The sequence below is a fragment of the Mixophyes fleayi genome, chromosome 4, assembly GCF_038048845.1.
Source record: "Mixophyes fleayi isolate aMixFle1 chromosome 4, aMixFle1.hap1, whole genome shotgun sequence".
Lineage (NCBI taxonomy): Eukaryota > Metazoa > Chordata > Amphibia > Anura > Limnodynastidae > Mixophyes > Mixophyes fleayi.
In genome coordinates this window covers 82,152,086-82,177,468 of record NC_134405.1, presented here as the reverse complement: position 1 = coordinate 82,177,468, position 25,383 = coordinate 82,152,086, and the positions used below count along the sequence as shown (strand labels likewise).

At 40.8% G+C, this 25,383-nt stretch overlaps 1 protein-coding gene across 1 annotated transcript in view; it reads left to right on the top strand.

Annotated features, from left to right (window-relative positions):
• The window catches only part of RASL12 (RAS like family 12), a 39,146-nt gene extending 19,356 nt beyond the window's left edge, over nucleotides 1-19,790 (top strand). Inside the window, exons 4-6 of the mRNA XM_075207643.1 lie at nucleotides 4,184-4,257; nucleotides 9,028-9,218; nucleotides 17,365-19,790. Of these exons, the coding sequence (XP_075063744.1) occupies nucleotides 4,184-4,257; nucleotides 9,028-9,218; nucleotides 17,365-17,752 (653 nt within the window). The 3' untranslated portion in view covers nucleotides 17,753-19,790. The remainder of the gene's footprint in view (nucleotides 1-4,183; nucleotides 4,258-9,027; nucleotides 9,219-17,364) is intronic.
• The last annotated feature ends 5,593 nt before the right edge of the window (nucleotides 19,791-25,383 follow it).

Here is a 25,383-nt window from a genome sequence, read left to right as displayed (position 1 = left end):
GGAAATTTGCGGAAAAATCACATACCAAACAGGATACATAATGCCCATGTGCAACTAGCCTTGTGCTGCCCTGTGATGGTTTGTGTCATGATATACTGCTCTGTGACAGCACATGGTACACTGTTATGCTTTGTACCATTATATATTACTCCTGGTACTGTGATAGCACATGGACCCCTATCATTGTTTTCCCCGATATGGTCTGTACCATGATATAATGCTCTGTGCTAGCACCTGGTACACTGTTATGGATAGTGATAGTGTATGGCAAGTATGATAGTTTCTACCATTATAGATTGCTCTTTGATAGTCTATGGTGCACTTTGATGGCTTGGACAATTGCTTGATTCTCTGGTATAGCATATATATCCTGTAACGTCTGTATGTTTATGAATATGGTACACATTGAATACAAATATATACTGATGAAAGTGCATGTTCTGGCACCATAATATCAAATCCTTTACTTTCCTAGATGCATCTGAGCTTCCCACTCAACATCCTTATCATGCTGAGCTGTAACTTGTGAGCTACCAGACTAGTGATAATGATAGTCATGTGACAAAAACAGCCAATACCTGTAGAGCATGGATGCAACTATGCATTTTAAGGGCCAATAGCAAATTTTGCAAGGGCTCCCTAGCAGTGTCAGACTGGGGGCCACTGGAGAAACCAATGTAATAGCATTCACCGAAAGTTTGTAGGGTGCCACAGTGCTCAGCAGCTCTGTACAGTAGGGAAAACAGGACATACATAAAACAGGGACATACAAGGTAGACAAAATAAATACAGACATGAAAACAAAGGGTATGAAGGACCCTGCTCATTAGAGAGCTTACATTCTAAGTGGAAGAGGGCACTGCTGAAACAATAGGAGAAAGTGTGGCTTAGAGAGGAGATTGGGACAACTGTGAGGGTGTATTAGTGTGAATAGTGTTAACGAGGATAAGGTCACCTCTAAAAAGAAAGATGGGTTTTCAAAGAGCATCTAAAGATTTGAAGGCTGTGGGAAAGTCTGATAGAGCGTGGTAGGGAATTCCATAAGTGGAGAGCAGCACGGGAGAAGTCTTGTAGGCGGGAGTGAGAGGTGGTTACCAGAGACAAGGCGCAGGTCAGAGGTAGATCTAAGAGAGCGGGAGGGAGAGTATTTTGATATGAATTTGAGATGTATGCAGGGGTAGTGTTGTTGAGGGCTTTGTAGATAAGGGTGAGTAATTTGAATTTGATTCTGGAGGACACAGGGAGCCAGTGTAAGGATCTGCAAAGTGGTGCAGCAGATGTGGAGCGGTGAGAGAGGAAGATCAGCCTAGAAACAACAATGATGCTTAAATGAATAATATACAGTAGTATTACTAGTATTACTTATTATCAATTAGGTGAAAAAAGTCTTCACATGTCTCATACTACAGTATAATAATTATGAGCCAAGTTTGTGGTGGGGGTAAAAGGAGCTTATTTGTTCAATGAGAGAAGAAGGAAAAACAGAGAGCTGAGAACAGCAACTTGAGGAACCCCAACAGATAATAATTGCATTAGGCAAATACAAAGGGAAAATGAAAATATAGAGTAAGAAACCCTTAAAGTGTGACTTCTCAGTATTGACCTTAAAGATGTATCATCAGTATCACAAAAAAACAGACTTCATGAAAGCTTTAGTATTTGTGGTCACACACACACACTAATACAGAGCACAATCAAGAACTCTTCTGCACTCTATCAATATGTGTTCTACTGCCATGTGATCTGCCGGCTTGCTAGTTACGATTATTCTACTATTAAAAACAGTGTGTAAAATCAGATGTTCAAAATAGCATATTAATTTATAAATCCAGAGTTTAGTTTTCAGTTTGTTTGATTTCTGATTCGAGGGAGACCAGAAATGATACTTAAATATGTTACAATCCCAATTTTGGATTGCATCAATTGCCTTGCAATTTCCACACACATGGTACTCATTTTTTATGAGACTTGCATCTAAAATTAAAATATTATCCAACACAGGCAAAGATGTCCCTGTTTACCTTGGTAGAGCATGTGCACGTCATCCACACATTGAAAGATTTATGTAAAATTCAATAAAAATCAAATTGTATGAGTAAATTGTAACATGTGTACACCAGTGGATCTCAAACATTCTTAGTTCGAGGCAGCCTTAGGGTCTCCATCATTTTTTCAAGGCACCGCTAGGCCAAAATAATTACCAAGTAGTCCTCCGCTTTGCTTACCACCGGCCCTGGCCACGGCACCCCTGTGAGGTCCCCACGGCACACAGTTTGGCAACCACTGGTGTATACCTTAGGTTTTCTCATCCTACAGCCTAGAATCCTCTTAACATGGCCGTCACATCACTCATATCGGAAGTTGGAAAATTAGTTATATTTGGAAGGGAAACATTGCCAAAGATTTCTGAGTGTCTGTAGACAAGAGGGGCGTTATCTGGACTCTGTCTTATGGAAATAATTGTCTTCATTAACGTGACAAGACGCAGGACTTGGTCAGGAATCAGAGTTGATTAATGGCAGAGATTAAAGAGATATGAATCTTTTTCTGATGCGTACTAAAAGCTCCATGTGCCCAGATGGGCTGTGAAGTAAATGTTTTCACTCAACATTTGTTGAGAACACTTCTCTAAGGAACCATAGTTCATTTTCAGTCATAGCTGTTGAATTAAATCCAGAACATTCATTTTTATTTAAACGGATTAACTCTTTCCCTGATCCATCTGCCTGTCCGTGTCTGGTATTGGGAATACACACACATTGGCATATTGGGGAAGTGGACATGCTAAAGTGTTATACTGCTATACTGAGCAACTTCCAGGGAGGCCACAAGATTAAACTATTGTGCAAAGTGTGATGGCTACTTTATAGATGACAAGTCACCTGACCATCTTGCAAAGTGAAAGAATGGGTTCACATACATGTTAAAGAGTCAATATCATCTCCGACTTCCGCAATCATTTGATTTTAATAAAATTGAAAATATGAGGGATAATTTGAAGAAAGCTATTCTACAAGATGCCAACTGATGCTTTAGGAAAGTACGCTTAGGAAATAGTCAGTCATTTCAGTTAGCACCCAAAACAATGGATTATGGAGCATGGTGGCACACTAGTGAGTATTGCTGTCTCATAGCGCTGGGCCCTGGTTTTGATTGTGACCAGGGCCCCATTTGTGTTGAGTTTGCATGTTCTCCCTGTGCTTGCGTTGGATTCCTCCTGGTCCTCCTTTTTCTTCCCACTCCAAAAATATACTGGTAGATAAATTGGCTTCTGACGAAATGAACGCTAGTGTGTGCCAAATAATAATTTGAATTATTTTGTCAGTATTATTATGTGCATCATGTTGTTTTGGGGGCGACATATGCTGCAATATTGGGACAGTTATGTTATATTGTAAGTTAATGTATTATTTTACAGATCGAAAGTTGAATGCCCATCAACTGTTTACATCCTTAGGGGCAGATTCAAGTAATAAAAAATCAGCACGAGGTGCCTCTGGAACGGCCACAAAACACCTCGCGTAGATTTTTTTTTTTGCAGACATAACGCTGATTTTTGTTCGCAGCCCATACAGGTACGGGCAAAACTGCGTTACTTTTTACCGTAATATTGGTAAAAAAAGCACATCCGCAATGTTCTTAGGAACGTTGCGGACAATTGAATCTGCCCCTTAATGTTTTGTGAATGGCTTTTATGTGTAAACATAAATTATATTTAAAATGTAGGTTTACTATAACATTATTTTTTTCTTTTTATCAATATGCATAGCATATTTCAAACCCCAGAATCCTAACATCCTATTACTTGTTATATATTTATTTAAGTTTCTCAAGTATGTGGCTGATTATCTGCTTTAGTACAAAGCTACAGAACATGTTGGGGCTTTATGAAAACAACTTCTTCTTCTTCTTCTTCTTCTTCTTATTATTATTATTATTATTAATAATAATAATAATAATAATAATAATAATAATAATAATAATATGATAGGGTCTTGTAGTTATTGCCTTGAGTATTCTTCATGAGTTGATATATTTAATGGTACTTACGAACAATTTTATATATGCCCATTGACTTTTCCCATCTCTGTATTCATTGTAAAGGTGAACGTAGCTTCAGTTCTTGTCAAAATACTGCTAATTTGATTGCTACATACTCTTTCGTTTTCGTTTTGTGTTGCAGAGGACACATACACCTCAGAGGAAATTGTAGACCATCAGCCAGTTCTTGTAAGAGTTATGGACACAGCTGATCCGGTGAGTATTATATCAGAATAGAATATGGTGCATCACAAAAGTACAAAGAAATAGAAGGTGGAACATTCATCATCATCAATTATTTATATAGCGCCACTAGTTCCGCAGCGCTGTACAGAGAACTCATTCACATCAGTCCCTGCCCCATTGGGGCTTACAGTCTAAATTCCCTAACACACACACAGACTAGGGTCAATTTAGATAGCAGCCAATTAACCTACTAGTATGTTTTTGGAGTGTGGGAGGAAACCAGAGCACCCGGAAGAAACCCACGCAAACACAGGGAGAACATACAAACTCCATGCAGATAAGGTCATGGTCAGGAATCAAACTCATGAGCCCAGTGCTGTGAGTCAGAAGTGCTAACCACTAGGCCATTGTGCTGCCCATTGCTGTTAAAATCCTGCTTTGCTCAGGGCCTGATTAAGGGTTCAGGCTGTCCTAGGCTAATACGCTCTCCCTCGCATTCCATGCCAGGCTAATATGCAGTAGGTTAAAAATGAACTTGTCTTAATTTAAAATCTGGCTTTCCTCACCCCCCACCCCTCCACCAATGTTTATGTTCCTGTATTTTAATAATTCAGCTCCATTTGGCATTTTAAAAGGATCACAGCTATCTTTGTCGGTCATTTTCATTAAAATCAGAATATGTATAGCAGAACAGAGGCATGAAAGAGTGCTACTGAGGGTGAAGATGTGCGGGAAGGGACTCTCACGAATACGCCTGTCGCCATCTTTGTCTCCCCTACTCACTTATCCCCCAAGCACCTCTCCAAGGATGGCTCATTGTCTGCAGACTTTACCATGGGAATACTTCAAGATTAAAACCTTAAAACATTTTTCATTCATGTCTTCTCTTTTTACTTTGGAGAACAACTATGCTTTTATATTTTAAAATGAATTTCAGTTTATACATCTCCGTGTCACAATTTTGAAACCCAAAAAATGTTACCAGCCCTTCCCAAAAAATAGCCTTGAGTCCTAGGCTGCAGCCTAGACAGCCTTTTGGATAATCAGGCTCTGTTGTTTCCGCTGTCTTATAATGGCACAATACATTCTGCAGATCAGCGGTTGGTTATAATAAGGATTTTTGAGGTGGTAGATGACCCAACATCTACTGAAAACAAATTCAATGCTATAAATATAAATTTAACAAGAGATACATTGAGCTTGGTCTGATGGACTTGACACATGCTACATGAATTTGGGGAGCTGTTTGTGTTGTTTATTACAAAATACTTGGAGTATGAGGTTGGTGTGTATATCATACTTGCCAGCTCTCCCAAAATGTCCGGGAGACTCCCAAAATTCGGGTAGGTCTCCCGGACTCCCGGGAGAGCAGGCAAGTATCCCGAATACTGGAACTTACTCATCAAAATGATGCGATTCGCAATGAATCACGTCATTTTGACCCCGCCCCCGTGACAAAATGACGTTTTTTGCGGGGGTGGGGCCAAAATGATGCGATTGACCGCACCCTGCCCCCTCCAACCACGCTCCCTGCCCGGAATCTCCCGGAATTCACTTTTTAAAGGTTGGCAAGTATGGTGTATATTATACTTATGTTGACTTGTATAGTTAGTTTCCTGATGTAAAAGAGATATTGGTCAGAAATAACAGTGTAGAATGTAGGTTCTTGTCACTACCCAGGGTCTCTGGAAGTCTTTACTCATATCTGAAAACAGGGATATTTGGAAGTTGAGGAGCGTATGGGCTAGATAAATATACTCCTGCAAATAGTGAATTCTGAATGCTAAACTTGGTGGTGCTATAGTTTTGGGACCTGACTAACCGATGATGGGGTCTATAGTTGAAGAGCACATGAAGTACCAGTAGTTGTCTTCTCCATCATAAACTTTCATCTTCAGTCTGGAGAATCACAAGGTAACATTCAAGGGCTGTTTATCATTCATCATATTGTAGCAGAGCAGGAGACGTTGAGGAGGATGATTGGAGAGGGTTAAGTCTGATTTCACGCTTGCTTTCTGCTCTGCCCTATCGTATAGTGAGCCTCTTTGTTGGACAGTAATAGTCTGGGATCTGGAGGACAGTGCTCAGGTTGTAGACAGAGTGCTCCTGTACTGGACAATGAATCTTTTGATCTCAATCTTGGCCACATTCAAAGGGGCCTTTGATGTGAGTTAAAAAAAAATGTTCAGGATCCCTTGGTATTAGCTGAAAAAGCAGCAGACAGTCAGTGCATGAACTTTACTATCTCTATTCAAACCTGCTGACCTTGGCTGTGTACTCTGTGACCAGAATACATTGAATATAAAGGGACAGAAATCCACTGTCAGGTCCAGGGATTGACCTCTCACTCACACAGCATTATTCTGCCTGCTTGTGACATGTAACGGTGACTCACATCTCTCCATTCCCAGCAGTATCTCCTTTTATGTCTCAATGTAATATTTCCTCTACACCAGGCAATGAATAATCTAAAAGTAGACTGGTTACAGTTATATTAAGTCCCACGTGTCGTTAAAACTTCAACATACAAAAGAAATATCACACAACGCTCCTATTGGCACTCAGAAAAATATTTTAATAACTTCAACTAGCCGTCCACGGAGAGACAGAGACGTCTCCAGGAGATTTGCAATTTCCTTAGAATACAAAAATAACCAAGTAAGAAGAAGAAACTACACTATACCTAAGTCTAACGCTAGACATACAGTTATAGTATATTTCCCTAAATATTAATAAGGATTTAAAATATTTACAAAAATGTAATTAGTTGAAAGATCTTTGAATTATGTGATGTTTGCTACTCACACATGGTGAATACAGTGAGATCTTTCGTATATACTATTATATATTTTGCAATATTGGCAACTTAACTGTTGTCACTGGGAAAGATACTTTGTGCTGTCTGCACTGGGGTTTAGTTGTGGTTTTATATGACTATTACATACTTTACATGTATTTTTAAAGGTGAATATGTAAATATAATATATTTTTATATGTATAATTATTTTGTAATCAATATATAATTTTATATTGATTTGGATTGGCTTCCTTTTCCTGCCCTCATATATTTTATTGGATTAGAACCTTTACATTACATTAGTATTTTTATTGTTATACTTAGTAACAGCGCTGTTTCTTCTTTTTTTATTGTGTTTATTAAACAATCAAATATCTGTGATGAAAACTGAAATAAAGATCTGTAATGAGATCTATAATAGTTTCTACAAATACATGTGTGGGGAGATATTTCTTTATAAACAACTGGAATACCTCCTGAAATTGTCACTTTTATTCTCAGTGATTTATGGAATCTAAAGTAGCACACTTTCTAAACTGTGCATGTCACAGTCAAATGTAAAAAGAGCTATGTATTTAATGCTAAATGTACAGCCAAGTGTCCTTACACCTTCAATAAAGATGTGTAGTTGTTATTGAATCACAAAACAGCCACTGGAAGTTGCCTATGAACATTTGAAAGGGGGATCTCTTCTGCCCATAAACAACGTAAAAAAAAAAAATCCACTACTAACAACACAAATGTAGGTAACACACTACATTATTAAATGTGTCACTCTTGTACATTTTAATGTTTTGTCTTTACATTGGTGCAAATGCACCTATAAAAGTGCTGTTCTGTATACACTGTGCTTGGAATGTGCAAAAAGCAGCATGCTGAAAATAAACATTAAGAGGTATATTTACTAAACTTCGAATTTGGAAAAGTGGGGATGTTGCCTATAGCAACCAATCAGATTCTAGCTGTCATGTATTTAGTGCATTCTACAAAATGACAGCTAGAAACTGATTGGCTGCTATAGGCAACATCTTCACTTTTTCAAACTTAGTAAATCTAGCCCTAAGGCCCAATTTCTGCCCACTTCTAAGGCATAATTGCCGACTTTTAATAGCTGCCGGAGAGGGTCAGGTTTGCAAGTGCGGGAAGGGGTGTGGTCACCGTATCCCACCCCTGATGTGTAATGCCACTACTCACTGCATGGCACAGTGGGGGCGGGGCCTGATTATGCAATTTGTGACATTAAGTCCCGCCTACAACCGGTATCTTGGAGAGAGTCTGGGAGGACTCACCAAAATTCCGGATCCTCCCAGACATTCCAGGAGAGTAGGCAAGTATGCTCTAAAAATCAATTCCTTTTGCAGTGAGAAATAGAGAATCAGGGAATGCCCTTGTAAATCCACCCTCTCCATATCTCCTTTAAATTGTTGTTATTCTATGGTGCCACATCTACTGCAAATAATTCCATACAGGATCATATGTTCTTTGCTCAAAGCAACACATATTGCATGCATATCTGTATGAACTTTAAGTGTAAAAAGTTACTATATGTAATCTCCTTTATCACTCTCTTGTCACGTCTGCCATCAGTCTACATTTTTTAATAGCCATGAAGGGCTATCAGAAAGGGGCCTTCAAAATGTTGTTCAGTGGATCAGACTGATCAGAGACCTGGGGGTAAATGTATCAAGCTGAGAGTTTTCCAGCGGGTTTGAAAAGTGGAGATGTTGCCTTTAGCAACCAATCACATTCTAGCTGTCACTTTGTAGAATGTACTAAATAAATGATAGCTAGAATCTGATTATTTTTTCAAACCTGCCAGAAAACTCTCAGCTTGATACATTTACCCCCTGGTCTATTTTGACCCAAATTTCTAATTAGCAATGTTGGCAAGTATGTAGACACATCTTTATGTTCTCCATTTAAATTGTTCTATTTTATTAACTTGTCCCTTTACTATTCTTAAAATGCCTTGTTAAATAATATTTTTTCTCTTTTCCCTGTAGGATGGGCCAGTGAATCCTGAGAGGTACTTACAGTGGGCTAATGCCTTTCTGGTGGTGTACAGCATAGATAACAAGCAGAGCTTTGAGGGCTGCTGCCAATACTTGGAGATCATCTCTCAGTATAACAGAGGAGCAGTACATGAGACCCCGGTCCTCTTACTGGGGAACAAGCTGGACATGGAACGATACAGGTATCAACCCGTATATCTATATACATCTACATCACCAGTACTAATACTGCCTATTTGTGAATGATTAAAAAAAACTTGCTTACACTATCACCTAAGGAAAATATTTTACTAAGGTGCCCCTCCCCTTATTCGGAATACAGAACTGGCAAATAAATGCGGCTCACAACTTTAAATAGGCAGTGGTGGCGTGGTGAGTGAGCAGGAGGACCAATCAGAAGCTGCAATGTATTGATTGTCAGGCACTCCCTCTTCCACTCCTGGTCAGTGGCAGCAGCTCCTCCTACCTAGTCTCGTGCCTGTGAGGATCGTACTGATCAATCAGGGCAGTGGATTGGAGAACAATCAGGTTTGTTAACATGAGGGAAAACTCAGCTGTGCCTCAGTTACACTATCTTTCTTTATACAATGTGTATGTTAACCTCTTCCTGACCACTTATGCTATTTATATGAAATAGAGATGTGTGATAGTCACTCTGACATGGCAGCCAATATATCGACTTAAACATTGTAGAAATGGCAGTCAGACATATAGTGAATGAAGGTCACAATTTTATTTTTTCAGACACTGGAATCTCTGTTGGCTGTGCAGAACACTGGATGTGTTCTTTAGATTTAAAATTGCAAAAATGACAGTTGCATTAGGTTTAACAGCAGTGTTATTATTGTTGCAGATGATTTTGGCATTTTTACATCTATCTGGTAAATATGTCTTATTTTTTTACTACAACAGTAGTACCTGCTTGAATCATTATTTTATTATTGATATGGCTTTTTGCTGGTTTTAAGGGCGGTTAAATAACTATTGTCTATCACGTGATAACCATTCTGAGCCAATCGGGAAACATTGTTCAAGACAGGTAGATTTCCTAAAGTTGGATGATGTCACCAAAAGCTTATGCACATCTCCTCATACAGTGTATATAATACAGTATCAATCTATAGATCATCTATGGTGTCATTGATTAATACTGTATTATATACACTGTATGAGGAGATCTCTGTGTATTCTGTTGAATTACATACACTGCGCTCTGTATGGGGTGGGCTATCTTTTGTTAAGTGCTATTCATGCCACTTCCTTGGGATGGACACACTTGTTTTAAAATCACCATTTGGAAACCACCTTCTAGAAATCCTGCATTTGCCCTGATGGTGGCTTGCGATTGCTCCTCCTGCTCAAACTGCCTCCACCCGTCAGTTTTAGTCCGAGAAAGAAATTAGTAAATAAAATTCAGTACGTGGTAGGGCGGCTTTAAAGAACACCTCTCGACCTACACACAATGGAAGCAGCCATTTTGTAAGCTGATCCGTTATTCATTAAAATGGAGCATGTTGTTTAATTCTCGAAATGGACTGTTACGAGTGTCAGTATTCATGAAAATGCAGCCTACAAAAAGCAACCCGCAGTACAACCCACGCTACAACCCGCAGTCAACCCACAATACATATTTATTTGCTCAGTTGTGCCTATTTATCTGCCGTGACCCAGGAATATCAGGTCATCATACTCATTGCCCTGCTACTTGATGGCATGAATTGCATCATCAAGCTACATTAGGTACTATTGGGGTTGTCCCTGCATCTCTAGAAGAGCAGGTATTAAAACTAAGTATAATTTTATAATGACATTATTTCTTATTTTGTACAAAAAAAAACATAAAAACCCACTGCTGACACCATAAACAGACATGTGGGAAGCAGATCTGAGCAGGGATCATTCACCTCCATTGGTGCAGAATGTAAGCAACAGTGAAGGAAGGAGGCATTGGGCCACGGGGAGGGGGAGTTTTGCAGGTAATTTAAATAAAATATGCCCCTTCTTTACTCCCTTGCTAACCAATGACTACAGAGGAAATTAAGTGGTGTATTTTATTTTAGTAGCCTGCTTCTCCTACTGCACCCTGAAGAGCAGCACAGTGAAGCAGAGGATTAAATTTAGAATAAAACTGGTAGAGAAGCAACTCTCTGCCCCCACTTCCACCACCATAGGCCCTTTCAAACTAGCCAACCTGTACTTCCACTTAAGGAAAATATTTTAAAGAAATGTTTGAAAAATGTACAATTAATACAATGAGACTATTTCTGCAAGAGGAATGGAACTGCAGCTCCACTAGCCCTGTTAATCTGGTCCTGTGTCTACCAGTTGTGATATGTCTATCCAATCACCCACAGTGTGCACTAGTTGCAGACATTTTGTAATTGCATATATTCAGTGTATGTAGGGAATCCAATAATTGGTCTGAGACAGAGTTGCATTGATTGGGGAGAAGCAAGCACTATACTGATTGGTACAACAGTTGCTAAGCAAACACTATACTGATTGGTACAACAGTTGCTAAGCAAGCACTATACTGATTGGTACAACAGTTGCTAAGTGAAGTGGAGGGTTCTTTACAAGAATGAATGAAAGGTCGGGGGCAGATTAGCTGGTTGGAAACAGGAAATATCCACTGAATCTTTCCTGGGCAGATTTGAGGTGGGAATCCAGGTCATATAACAAAGTGACGAAATATAACAAAGTGACGAAATATTGCTAACAACACAAATTTAGGTGCCAAACATGTATGGTTTATTATAGATAAAACTATACATTCATTTTAGTGAATAGGGTCATTTAAATAAACCATTTTCCTTAATAAATGTGTTACAGTCGTACATTTGAATGATTTCTCCCTTACATTCCATAGTTGTCAGCATTTTACAGTGAATTCTAGGGACATCTTGCTCCTGAGACAGGCATCTAAGCATGTTACTAGGGATAATGTCTATTTAGACCTTGGAGCATTATTATAATGTGCAGATGTCAGCATCTTGGCACAGAATGATTTGCTTCCTGTAAAAATGGTTGCCTTTGCAAAATATGGGTACATCAATGCAAGTGTCACTTCCACTGCAGGCAGCAACTTTGCATTATTGTAGATCACCTTGAGTGTATATTTCACTATTGGCTATATCTATACATAGGCTAGTGGGATAGAGGCAGAACCAGCGCTACCCATAAGCATACCTAGGTCGATACTGGTTGGAGGGATTATTGCGGTCTGGGATTCCCTGTTGGATGATATGAAGTCAAATAAAAGTTAATAATATTAAGGTGTGTTACTAGCAGTGTAAAATAACTTGCACTGTCTATGTGCTGGGCAGCGTGTTTTGTAGATTATTCCAAGGCCGGATATACCGTATTTCCCCATGTATAAGACGCACCTTTTCCCCCCAAATTTTGGGTGTAAAAAAAAGGTGCATCTTATACACTGCAAGTGCTACTTACCTTAATGAAGAAGTCGGCACCTGGTGTAAGAGAGGAGTCCCCGCTAATCGGAACAGCGTGTCCCCGCTAGCTGTGTTGAACAGCTTGTCACCGCTGGCTGTTTGGAACAGCGTGTCCCCGTTGATTGGCAAAAGGACCTTAAGGTCCTTCAGGCACCTCCCACAGTCTCGGAGCTGTCAGTCTTTATGTAATACATCTTTTTTTTCATTTTGGGCCCCAAAATTAAGGTGCGTCTTATACATGGGTGCGTCTTATACTTGGGGAAATACGGTACATATATATATATATATATAAATATATATACTATATGGACAAGAGTGTTTGGACACTTGATCATTACTCAAACAGGGACTGTAATGACATTGTATTCAAATACATATACTTTAATATTAAATTGGTCCCCTTTTGCAGTGATGACAACTTCCACTCTTCTTGGAAGACTTTCCACAAGATGTTGGTAGTGTTTCTGTTGGAATTTGTGCCCAGGGCTGCCAAGAGGCATTCAGGGCCCCGGTACAACAACTTCATGGGGTCACCCTTATAGTTGAGCGTGGTAAAAGTGGTAGTAGGTGTGTTCATACAATTGGGGCATGGCTATGCATCATTGAGGCGTGGCTAGCAGGTGAAAAGCGCTGGACAACCCTTCTACAGAAAAAAACCTACACTGTTGTGTACACCTTTGGCACGAGGGTGCAGTGCCTGCTCGCCGGAGCGTGACATATGTCCCAGCACTCCTGACTTTCAAGACATAAAGAATGCAGTGTGTACATAAAGAGTTCAGAGTCATGGCCTACCCCTTACAATGGGCAGAACAATCACCAAAAATTGTGATTGTGCCACTAGAATCAGAACATTTCACAGACTGTCCTGCTCTCTCCAACCTGTTCTTGTCAATTTCACTTCCTGTGGCTGCTGGTTTCTTTAGCTGCGGTTTGTCTAGATCCTGGAATGTTGGGGACCCTATTTGGAAAAAAAATGGGCACATTTAGAAACTTCCAACCAGCCCCAGCGTTAAATCAATAGCACCCACAACTAATAATTAGGCCTTCCTCCAGCCCCAACATTAAAATAATAATATTCCCATTTAATAAATAAACCTATTTCCTTCCCTCCAAACTGCCCCAGCAATAAATGAATAGTATTTACATTTCATAAATATACCTATTTCCCGCAACCATTACTGACATTAAATAATTCATAGTCACATTTCATAAAGAGACCTCATTCTCTCCAAACTCACCCCCACATTCAGTAGCCCCCCAAATCACCCCATCTTAAATTAATAGTCCCCACTATTAAATTGCCCCACCATCACCCCACAAACAAAATTGCACCCATTAATTAGCCACCACCTATCTCACACTACATTACCACAAGCCCCCTGTGCCATCACACACAAATTACTGCGCCCCTTCATCATCACCATGCTGTGCCCCCTTATGATCACACTGCACCCTCCATGCTGCTTTTCCCCCCTTCACCTGGCCCCCCTTTATCACACTGTGCCATGCTTCCCCCGCTCCTTCATCACACTGTGCCATACTGCCTCCCCCCTCTCCTTCATCACTGTGCCATGCTGCTCCCCCCTCTCCTTCATCACTGTGCCATGCTGTCCCCCTCTCCTTCATCACACCGTACCATGCTGCTCCCCCCTTCATCACACTGTGCCATCCTGCCCCCCTCCTTCATCACTGTGCCATGCTGCTCCCCCACCCTCCTTTATCACTGTGTCATGCTGCCTCCCTCCTCTCCTTCATCACACTGTGCCATGCTGCTTTCCCCCCTTTATCACACAGTGCCATGCTGCTCCCCCCCTCTCCTTCATCACTGAGCCATGCTGCTCCCCCGTCTCCTTCATCACTGTGCCATGCTGTCCCCCCTCTCCATCATCACTGTGCCATGCTGCTCCCCCCCTCTCCTTTATCACTCGGTGCCTTTCTGCTGCCCCCCCCTTATTCATCACTGTGCCATTCTGCTCCTCCACCTCTCCTTCATTACACTGTGCCATCCTGCCCCCTTCCTTCATCACTGTGCGATGCTGACCCCCCCTTCATCACTGTGCCATGCTGCCCCCCTCCTCTCCTTCATCACACTGTGCCATGCTCCTTCCCTCCCCCCTTTATCACACTGTGCCATCCTGTCCCCCTCTACTTCATCACTGTGCCATGCTGCTCCCCTCCTCTCCTTCATTACTGTGCCATCCTGCCCCCCTTCATCACACTGTGCCATCCTGCCCCCCTCTGCTTCATCACTGTGCCATGCTGCTCCCCTCCTCTCCTTCATCACCGTGCCATCCTGCTCCCCCTCTTCATCACACTGTGCCATGCTGCTCCCCCTTTATCACACTGTGCCATGCTGCTCCCCCCTTCATCACACTGTGCCATCCTGCCCCCCTCCTTCATAACTGTGCCATGCTGCCCCCCTCCTCTCCTTCATCACACTGTGCCATGCTGCCCCCCCCTCCTTCATCACTGTGCCATGCTGCCCCCTCCTCTCCTTCATCACACTGTGCCATCCTACCCTCCCTCTCCTTCATCACTGTCCCATGCTGCTCCCTCCTCTCCTTCATCACTGTCCCATGCTGCTCCCCCCTCTCCTTCATCACTGTCCCATGCTGCTCTCTCTCTCTCTCTCTCTCTCTCTTTATCGATCTATCTATCTATATATATATATATATATATATATATATATATATATATATATATATATATATATACTGTATATTAGCTGTTTGCTTGCTAGATAAAAGTTGTATTGTAGAGAATATAAATGTCAAAGCTGGAACAGTGCTCTTGCTTTGATCTGTAGGCTCCTTATTGACATATAGATCGCATTCAGGTGAACATCTTTCTTCTATTTAAAAAAAAAAAAATTTCTTTCTATTTTATAAAATGAGATTAGTGTTTTTTTTCATGGCATTATTTCAAGCATTAGTTTCCATGTCTATACCATGTGTTTGGTAAAGAATATGCATCTAACAGTATTTTACTTAGAAATCCCTTTCAAGTGAATGAAGATGTGATTTAAGTGTGTCTTAGGAGCACATCTGTACTTTAAATACAAAATGTCTGTCTAGACATAGTCATAAATAATAAAACGTCTCCAGCTTTTCTCTTGTGATATTTTACAATGGGATAGCAACATATTAACGTGAGTCTTGAGTCAAGTGGGGTAATACACTATTAAAGATATAGGGACATGTAATAAGGCTGTTTTAAGCTGCACTACCACCTAAAGTGGGAAACATTTTCATTCAACACTTTAAAATGGTTTCAGAAGAGGGGTGAGCAGAAGGACCAATCAGAAGCCAAAATCTCCATAATTGCGGCTTCCCTTTGCTCCTCCTACTCAGACACCCCTCCAAAGCGTTACACAGCCCTGGGTTTTAAGCTGGGGCTTGTGAGGCTAACTACAGAGCCCCTGGGGAAATACTACATGGAGCAGTACCAGGGGCCCCTGAGAGACCAGGGGCTCCTGGGAGGGGGCGGAGCTATAGTACTTCAGGTGGTAATACAGTTTTAAAGAGCAGTCCATGTGCAAGGTAAATTGAAATAGTGCTAAACTATCACTATATTCTTGCACTTAAGGTGCAAGAATATAGTGATTAATGATTTCTGCAACAGTCACAAAAAAAGTTGCAAATAGTGATGACTTTAACATTATATGCAATAAAAAAAAGTGTATTTAGGTATTTAGTAAACTTATGCAGCCACTAATCATGTTGTTGGTAAATTAGCTGCTACAAGTTGTTTGTGTTGTACAATTGAACATATTTACTATCAGCACAGTGTATGGATGTCTTCTGCATATATGGTTCTACAGCAATATGCTTTCATACTATAAAATTGAACAAAGATTTTTTTTTCCCTTTTGCAAAAGTTCTTAGACAATAGATGTGTACGTAAGAGTCAGACATCAGGCTGTCTTATGCTTCCCTCCAGATCATTCAATTGATTCCCTTTATAGCAGTTTATTACATTAACACATGAGCCTCTAACGTTTCCCTCTGTCTCCTCTTGTCCAGCTGGGATCTCTGCTCTTCTGCTCTCTTCTATCAGTAAGAAAACACTCTGCCTTTTTCAGACTCCTTTTCCCATTTTCAAGGGGGCACTTCCTTGTAGCAGGTATCAAAATGTGTTTTACATCTACTTTCAAATCAGTTGTCCTTTAAAAATGGCGGAATTTTACAAAAGGGTGATTGATTTACTTTAACTCCACAATTTACTAAGACTAGTTTAGAAAATGTTGATTCATATTTTTGCACTATCATTTTAAATCCAATTGATATTATTTGTATCTATTTACAAGTCAAATGTTACTGCACAGAACAGATGGATAGTGTAAAACATTTGGGATTTATATGTTATAGCAGTGTTTAATTTTGACTTATTTGCCATTGACAGTATAAGTATTTTCATGCCATCAACAAATTGAATATTAAATTGTACCAGCCGGCTGCACTCAGAGGAGGCAGCAATTTTGTTGTGAGATTGCAGCCTAGCAATCAGACACAGTGAATATATGGGAATAATATATATCATTAGAATGTATTGGCTAGTTATGTTTAATGTTCCTATGGGCCCCTTTACTTACTTTGAGTAGTAATTGATGACAATGTAATTAGTAGGTAAGAGATCACTGTGAATATATGAACTGTCTGGTAGTTTGATGGTGGGATGATGGAAGTACACTGCATTCAGTTTGATTAATGAATTTACTACAACCTGTCCAGCTACAGTTATTTCACAAAAATTGCATTACTAGTATGTACTTAGAATGTAGATATATAAGAGAAATGTGGTTCAGCTGATTAGCAAATTTACTCCTGTCAGTGCACTTTGTGATATCACTAAGCCGCATTTCTATGTCATCTCTCAGACAGGTCAGTATAGCAGATGGTTCGGGTCTTGCCTCCCGCCATGGCTGTCTGTTCCGCGAGGTGTCCGCTTGCCTGGACTTCCGGTTGGTGCAGCAGGTTTTTTACGATGCTATACAAGAGGTGAGGAGAGAAGCGGATAGGTCTGCTCATATAAGACCACCACTTTACATCAGTGAGGAGAGGGCGTTGCTCGGCTTGCCTCCTATGTCGTCCACTGCAGCTAGCGGCCGTCATGGCATGCCTACCCTCAGCACCCTCTCCCCTCTTAGCTACAAGGAGATTCCTTCTGTGGCTCAAGCCAAACTTGTCACAGTGAAGTCATCAAGAGCCCAAAGCAAACGCAAGGCACCCACACTCACCATTCTTAAGGGTTTCAAGATATTTTAATTCTGGGACCATATTGATCATGAAATACAATGTACTTAGTCCCTCTTTATAAACTGGATCATGCGATACCTTGGATCGGAGGCACGGCACTGAAAACCTCTCTGGCCATACTAAGGACATTATACATTTTGAAGTTAATACAATACAGCAAAGACCAACACAACAAGGCGAGTGACATTGGGAGACGTCTTCTTAACAATCCTCCTCACTGCAGCTTTCTAACCAGCTGATAATGCTACTTTATTCATCAGCTACAAGTGAAATATTTACTTGAAGGAGCATTGGATAAATGAAGTACAAGGTCATCCTTGTCATGGAACATGAATTCTGTGGATTTATATGGACTATATACACAGGCAAAGGCAGCAACTATGCACTGGATATGGGAAGATCAGGGTTTATAGTTTTAATAGAATTATAGGTCGCATGTCTGAAGTGAGTGCTAGAGACCTGATGATGATGTGTTACCCAGATGTTTAGACTACTCCTGTTGCCAACCTTACTTCCCACACTGTGTTATCAGAAAGCTGGGTTCCCTTCCAGACGTCTGATCAGCGGAAGGAATGTGGTTGCTCCCTCTGACTGACAAGTGAACCTTGCTCAAATGCCAACTTCTCTTATATAACGTACCTTGCAAAAGCAATCAGAAGAAGAGATGGTTGCTGCTCCGCTTGGGAACCAGGAGCCAGCTCCAAGACCTGAGTCTGCAGTGGAGTTATTATTTTTTGTTTATTTTTAACTATGCTCCAGAGTGGAGTTGGAACTGGTATATTGTAGTTGGAGCTGATCTCAAACTAGAATGAACAAGACTCTGGAGGTTACTGTTGGAGCTCATCTTCTGGAGCTGCTCCTCTTTCTGCTAACTTAACATTTTGTAATGAATTATCAGATTAGAATAACATTGCTATCCAGTTATCATTGGTCAGACATTTCCATAAAATATACCACATTCATGTAAAATATATATTAAACATGGACATAAAATGAAATTCATTATTAGCTCTATAGCTGGAGCTTCTGAAAAGTAGATGGACCTGGAGCAGCTCTGGAGCTAGTGCAGGGGTTCCTGCAGCAGCCTGGAGGTGAAGCTAGGAGTTTGTTTGGAGTCACAGCTAGCCTACTAGAGCCAGTAGAGAGCCGGCAAACTTGGAGCACTGCTAACACTAACCAGCAGCAGATGCCTAGTGCAGGGTACCCCCAGCTGCAAGTGCCCTGTTGTACAAGTGTTACCTTAAGAAAGGCCAAATACATTCACTATTGAAACTCACACATACCGTGTGCACTATAAAACCTTTCAGTTGCCTGTAGACTGCGGCGGAACTCTTAGGCTGAAATTGCTGCTCTTTTAGATAATGGTAGTTTTGTACAGTACTTTGCAACTTAAAATCAGCAGCTTCAACATTCGTATTTATTGTTGTGTTGACATATCTCAACTAAACAGGTTTTACAAACACAACAACAAAAAACAAAGAAAATTAAGCTACAAATGATAGGAAAAAAAAGTTATTCATATTACATGTATCAATGCTTTAACATTGGGTGTGAAAAGGGTATTGTGAGATAACAAGAAAGCATTTGTGTACATCCTTCTGCAGAATAGCAGGATATAAAGACTATAGAATATACAATGCATATAATATATAGAATACAATATGCATAAAACACATTATCAGGGGTGCTCACAGGTTCAATCCATGTCAGAGGAACTCGACATGGAGGGTAAAGCCTAAGAAGACCCCAAATGTTTTCATATTGTAAAGGACATTTCCTGCTGGTATATACAAAGCGCTCATGCCCAACTGTGTCATTCACTAAGTTGATCCAACACGTATACATGGGACCGTGGAGGCCATTCACTATCTAGCTATGCAGATTTTGGCCGTCATAAAAACATTTATTAAATATTGACGTCAACCCTGTTTGTTCATGTTGTCTTTTCTGTGTGATTGTATTTTGTGTTATTTCTAACTCTGACTGTACGGCACTGTGTAGTTTTTGTGGCGCCTTACAAATAAATGATGATGATTACATAATATTACACGAGGCACTGTAGGGGGTCATTCATGACACTTGACAAAGCTCACAACATAGAACAGTACGTATGTGATGTCATTGTGCCAGCTTATCTGCCAGGTGTCTGTGAGCTTGAATATGGCAGCTTTGCATATGCGCAAACATTACAGCGGGTGATGGACAGGTTAGGACAGTTAACACTAGTTAAGTGTATAGTGAAAAAGTGCAAAACAAAATAATCAGAGAAGCCTCTGATACTCAACTAAGCTCGAGGGAAAGTTGACCAGGAAAAATGATAACTTTGCCCATTGTTGTCAACATTTTGAAAGAGACAGAACATCTAAGCTGGACAGGAGAGATGCAGTCTTGGCAGACTACGGCAGACAATAGTACGAAATATGTCATGTTTGCTAATTTGATTTGCACTTTTTTTGGTTGTAAATCTTCAATAAATAATCCTTATACCTGATTGGTTGCAACATTTTTGCACATAAAACTATTATCTTAAAGAAGCACCTATTGGTTTTAAACACTTCATACTCCTGTTACCTGTAGTAATTAGATAGACAGATGTCTGACAACACTTCAGGTTATCTTTGTTGTAGTACGATGAATGATTCCATAATAACTTAGCAATAAAACTTTGTAAGCCACGAATGTTTCTTGGTTTCCCTGGCCCCCACTAGAACTATGAGATGGCATTTGCGGAAAGTTACAAGGGTCTCCTGGTGTTCGTTTTCAATAAATTGGGAACCTAATAGAAGAAAGTTTTTACATGTTATTCTCCAGCTAGCAGTAGGTTAGAACACATTTCACTAGAGATTAGCAGGGGCGCACGGAGGATTTGTCAGGGGGGGTTTCCTCCGCCCCCGGAAAAAAATAATAATTCTAGAGGCGGCAGCGCCGTTTCGACTGCACTGTAGTATACAGCAGCCGCGGCGCTGTCAAAGAAGCGTCCCCGGCGGTGCTGTATACAATACAGCACCGCCGCAAACGCTTCTTAGACAGCGCCGCGGCTGCTGTATAACACAGTGCCGACATGTAGGGCACTTTTTAGCGGAGGGGGGGGGGTTTCTGGGGACCCAAAAACCCCCCATGCGTGCGCCACTGATTAGCAAAACAATTTGGCAAGATTCATGTTTCTAATTTCAATGATACAAAGTCTCTGAAGGAATATTTGTGAAAGATAGAGCCAGCCAGAATGCATGGATCCATCACGTGGTGCAAGAGATTAATAATACCTCCTTCCCTATGCTATGTTTGCCATTATCAGCACACGTTACTGACAGGGAAGCACCACGCTGCTCTTTTTAAACAAGTCCCACTGACACTCACCACGTTTAGTCTGGAAAAAAGGAAAATCTTTTGTTATGTAGCATTGCATGTGACAGCACTGCATACATTTCCACCTCCCAATTCAATATTTTGAAATTGTTCACATTTTTCCCATTGTCATGCTAATTTCACCATCTTTAAATAACTGCTAGTAGTATAGGAACATCAATTTTCTTTTACTTCAGGTTATTATTATTATTATTATTATTAATATTTATTTATAAGGCGCCACAAGGCATCCGCAGCGCCGTACAGAGACAAACAAAATCACAATACAATGGGAGACAGCACCGTACAGTAAACACAGCAACTCAGTACGCTCAATGCACAGCTAGAGAGGGCGGGGAAGGGGGAGGGAGGATCCGCAAACGACGGGGCCCAAGAAGGAGGGCGCGGAAGATGGGGAGACCCCCAGGGGGGAGGAGGGAGCGAGAGTGGACGGGGGGTGGAGGGTCCTCGAGGAGGAGGGCTAAGTAGCTGGAGAGCAGAGTTAGAAGTGGTGGAAACAGGAGGAGAGATGGCCCTGCTCAGAGGAGCGTACAATCTAAGGAATCTAAGGTTCTTGCTTTTATCTTTTAATTTTGGTTGCAATATTGATATCACTGAACATCACGGCATGGTTGCCTCTTTTGCTCCTAAATGAGCAAATTACATCCCACTACGACACCTCACAAATCAGGGAACCCTTTCCAAGTTACACTATATCGACCGTTTGCAGCTCATGTAAATTCCTTTTGTGTTTATCATTTAATTGGCCCGATAATTGGCTGAAAACACTGTACCCAGCCTAAGTCCATTGGTAACTGCTTATCTGAGGGATTGTTACGTAGCCTCCCCCAAGAGGGAGAGAAGGTATCCTGTGGTGAGCGGCTCCGAGCAGTCTAGATATGTCTGACATAGAAAAATGGGCACCCACTTTACCAGACAATGAAGCATGGTCACATCAGTCTGTAGGCATCCAAGGCCAAGCCTCAATTTAACTATTTACTGTGATTTTCTCATCTGGACTGACTGGTCTTTCCAGTACAAAATGGCCGACCACTAGTGCAGGCAGTCTGGCCATTTTCATCGTTGGCCAATGGTTGATGTAATTTCTCAGGATGACGCTGGTCAGCTGGATACTCTGATAACCAAAAGTTATATTAGCTAATCCAGGGAACATGGTACTAAACCTAATGTTACATAGAGCACCCACCTGGCAACATTTAAGTACAGGGTTACAAAATCATATTTCACTACATACTTGTCATTGTCTCAATCTATTTATTGTTTGTAATTTGTTACTTTTGTGTTCCTTGCACTGTAGTCTACTGCTTTATTTCATATTAAATAATGTTCTTATTTCTCACCAGTTTTGTGTGTGTTATGTACTAAAATTTGATATTTACCTTGTTTTGCTGTTTTCTTTTAATGGAAACCATGACTGAATACTTGGCCCGAAAAAGATTTCCATTTGAGTATTGCATTACAGTTTTCATTCCACATATCTTCTGCTCCTAGCCCGTTACTCCTGGCCATCTTCCTTTTCTTTGTTTTGTTTTACTTTTTATTCCAGACATCTGCTTTTTTCTGTTTCAGTTTTCTCTTCCTCCTTGCTGCTACTGTCTTTTGTCTTATGTTTATTATGTTAACCTCCTCCTTGTGCTTTCTGTGTTATGTTGAGCTGCTGTTCAGCTAGTGTTTTTGCTCATTATGTCGGTAGGTCTGTATCTGGATCTATTTGTCCAATTTCCAATTCCAATATTTTATCCACCTCCTCTTTATACTCATTCATACTTGCCCACTCTCCGGGATTGTCAGGGAAGCTCTCAAATTTTGGAGAGTCCTCCCAGAGTCCCGGTAGACCAGGTGCTCTCTCAGACCCCGGGGGAAGCAAGGTTTAACAATGTGATTTGTGGCCCCTGCAGCACAAAGCTACTCATCGCAGCTGGGGCTACTTTGTAGCCCTCCCCCTGACAAAAGGGGGCTATTTAAGATTTGTTCGGGGCCCAGGGCAAGTTAAGGCCATCAATAAGCAGGTGAAAGTATAGTGTTGCTTATGTGTGGCATCCATGCCCCTATCCAGTCTGGAACACACTCAAGTTGTGCAAAACCTGCAACAACTACCTGGAGTTAATGTAGTATGGCCATGTCGAGACCCCTGCCCAGTGAACTCACACAGCAATATGTGACCAGACCATGGGTGCTGCGTGGGGCCCCTGCTGTGTTGGGTTTCCCCACCTATCATCATCATTTATTTATATAGCGCCACTAATTCCGCAGCGCTGTACAGAGAACTCACTCACATCAGTCCCTGCCCCATTGGAGCTTACAGTCTAAATTCCCTAATATAAACACACTCACACAGAGAGGGAGGGAGACACACACAGAGAGAGAGAGACTACGGTCAACTTTTGATAGCAGCCAATTAACCTACCAGTATGTTTTTGGAGTGTGGGAGGAAACCGGAGCACCCGGAGGAAACCCACCCAAACACATGGAGAACATACAAACTCCACACAGATAAGGCCATGGTCGAACTCATGACCCCAGTGCTGTGAGACAGAAGTGCTAACCACTAGGCCACTGTGCTGCCCAAAAACCTATAAACCAGCTCTGACTTGTTGGCTGTGAACTCCATCTATTCCTGGGGGTATATTTACTAAACTGCGGGTTTGAAAAAGTAGAGATGTTACCTATAGCAACCATTCAGATTCTAGCTGTCATTTACTTAGTACATTCTACAAAATGACAGCTAGAATCTGATTGGTTGCTATAGGCAACATCTCCACTTTTTCAAACCCGCAGTTTAGTAAATATACCCCCAGGAATAGATGGAGTTCATTCTGCTCTAGTATGTTGGTTTTTATTCCTCCAACACTAACTAGATCCCATCTTCTGTGTGTCTGTGTCTTTGAGCCTTGTCTGGATTTAAGGTAGCCTTACAACTCCATTTTGTTATCATTGCTCACACTATGGATCCTGGACTGCCATTGCTCATACTCCCAGCCTATTGTTTGTCATTTGTTACTATGATTATTGTTTAAGTATATAACACCAATTATATTACGCAGCGCTGTACAAAGAATATATATAATCACTCACATCAGTCCCAGCCCCATGGGAGCTTACATGCTAAATTCCCTACCACACGCACACAGGTTTTGGACTGTTGACGGAAACTGGAGCACCCGGAGGAAACCCACCCAGTCACTAGGAGAACATACAAACTCCATATAGATAGGGCCCTAGTTGGAACTGAACTAATGACTCCAGCGCTGTTAGGCAGCAATGCTGACCAGTGTGCCACCTTGTGTCTTTTGTATTGTACTGTATTACTTTTACTATTAAATATTGCCAGTTTGCTTTAATGAAAACCATAACAGTAGTATAATGGATTTTGAGCCAGGCATAATAGCAGCAACATGTTTTCTGTTAAGTGTTATTCAAAAACATATACATAAATGTATGTGAGGCATATGAACAAAACGCAATTTTATGTATCTTTTTCTAACTGTTTTTTTTATTTAACTATTTTGTCTAGCAAGTAAATAAAAGTCACAACCAAACAAGTTTACGCTATTCTTTCTAATGAGGAATTTATTTAAAAGGAAATATTTAGTATATATGCAGTGGTTTGTTTACATGGAAACTTTTATTTGGCTTTCACCTGAACATTCACCCAATGAAGTAACTAAAGATTGCCCCAACCGTCTAAATAAAATAACAAAACATATAATAATAGCAAGTAAAAACTAAACCACCCGACTTTCCACTCACTAATAAACTAATATTCACTTAACCCTAAGGGGAAAGCGTGGTTGTGAAATAGATAGGGAAACTAAATAAGGAGTCAATGCAAACACTGCTGGGCAGGGTATGTGGTCGACACCTAGACATTCATTTGGTTGACATTTAGAAAGTCGACAGCAGTATTAGGTTGACAATTCACATGGTTGACAGTGTTGTTAGGGTTAGGGATATTAGTGTCGATCTAATAATGATGTCCACATTTCAGCTGTTGCCCCAATAATACTGTCTACATTCGAACTGTTGCCCTAATAACACTATAGACATTTTAATTGTCGACCTAACAATACTGTCGTTGTCATTATTGTCGACTTTCCAACCCTGTCTATATTATGGTGTCAACCATATAAATGTTTATCATGTAAATGTGGAACATATCTATCACACCCCTGGGCAGACATAGGGAAATCATGTTGCAAACAAAATAATACAGAATTGGGAGCAGGTGAATGGGGGGCTGTAGTGGATGCAGACCTCCAGTACTGGAACCAGGA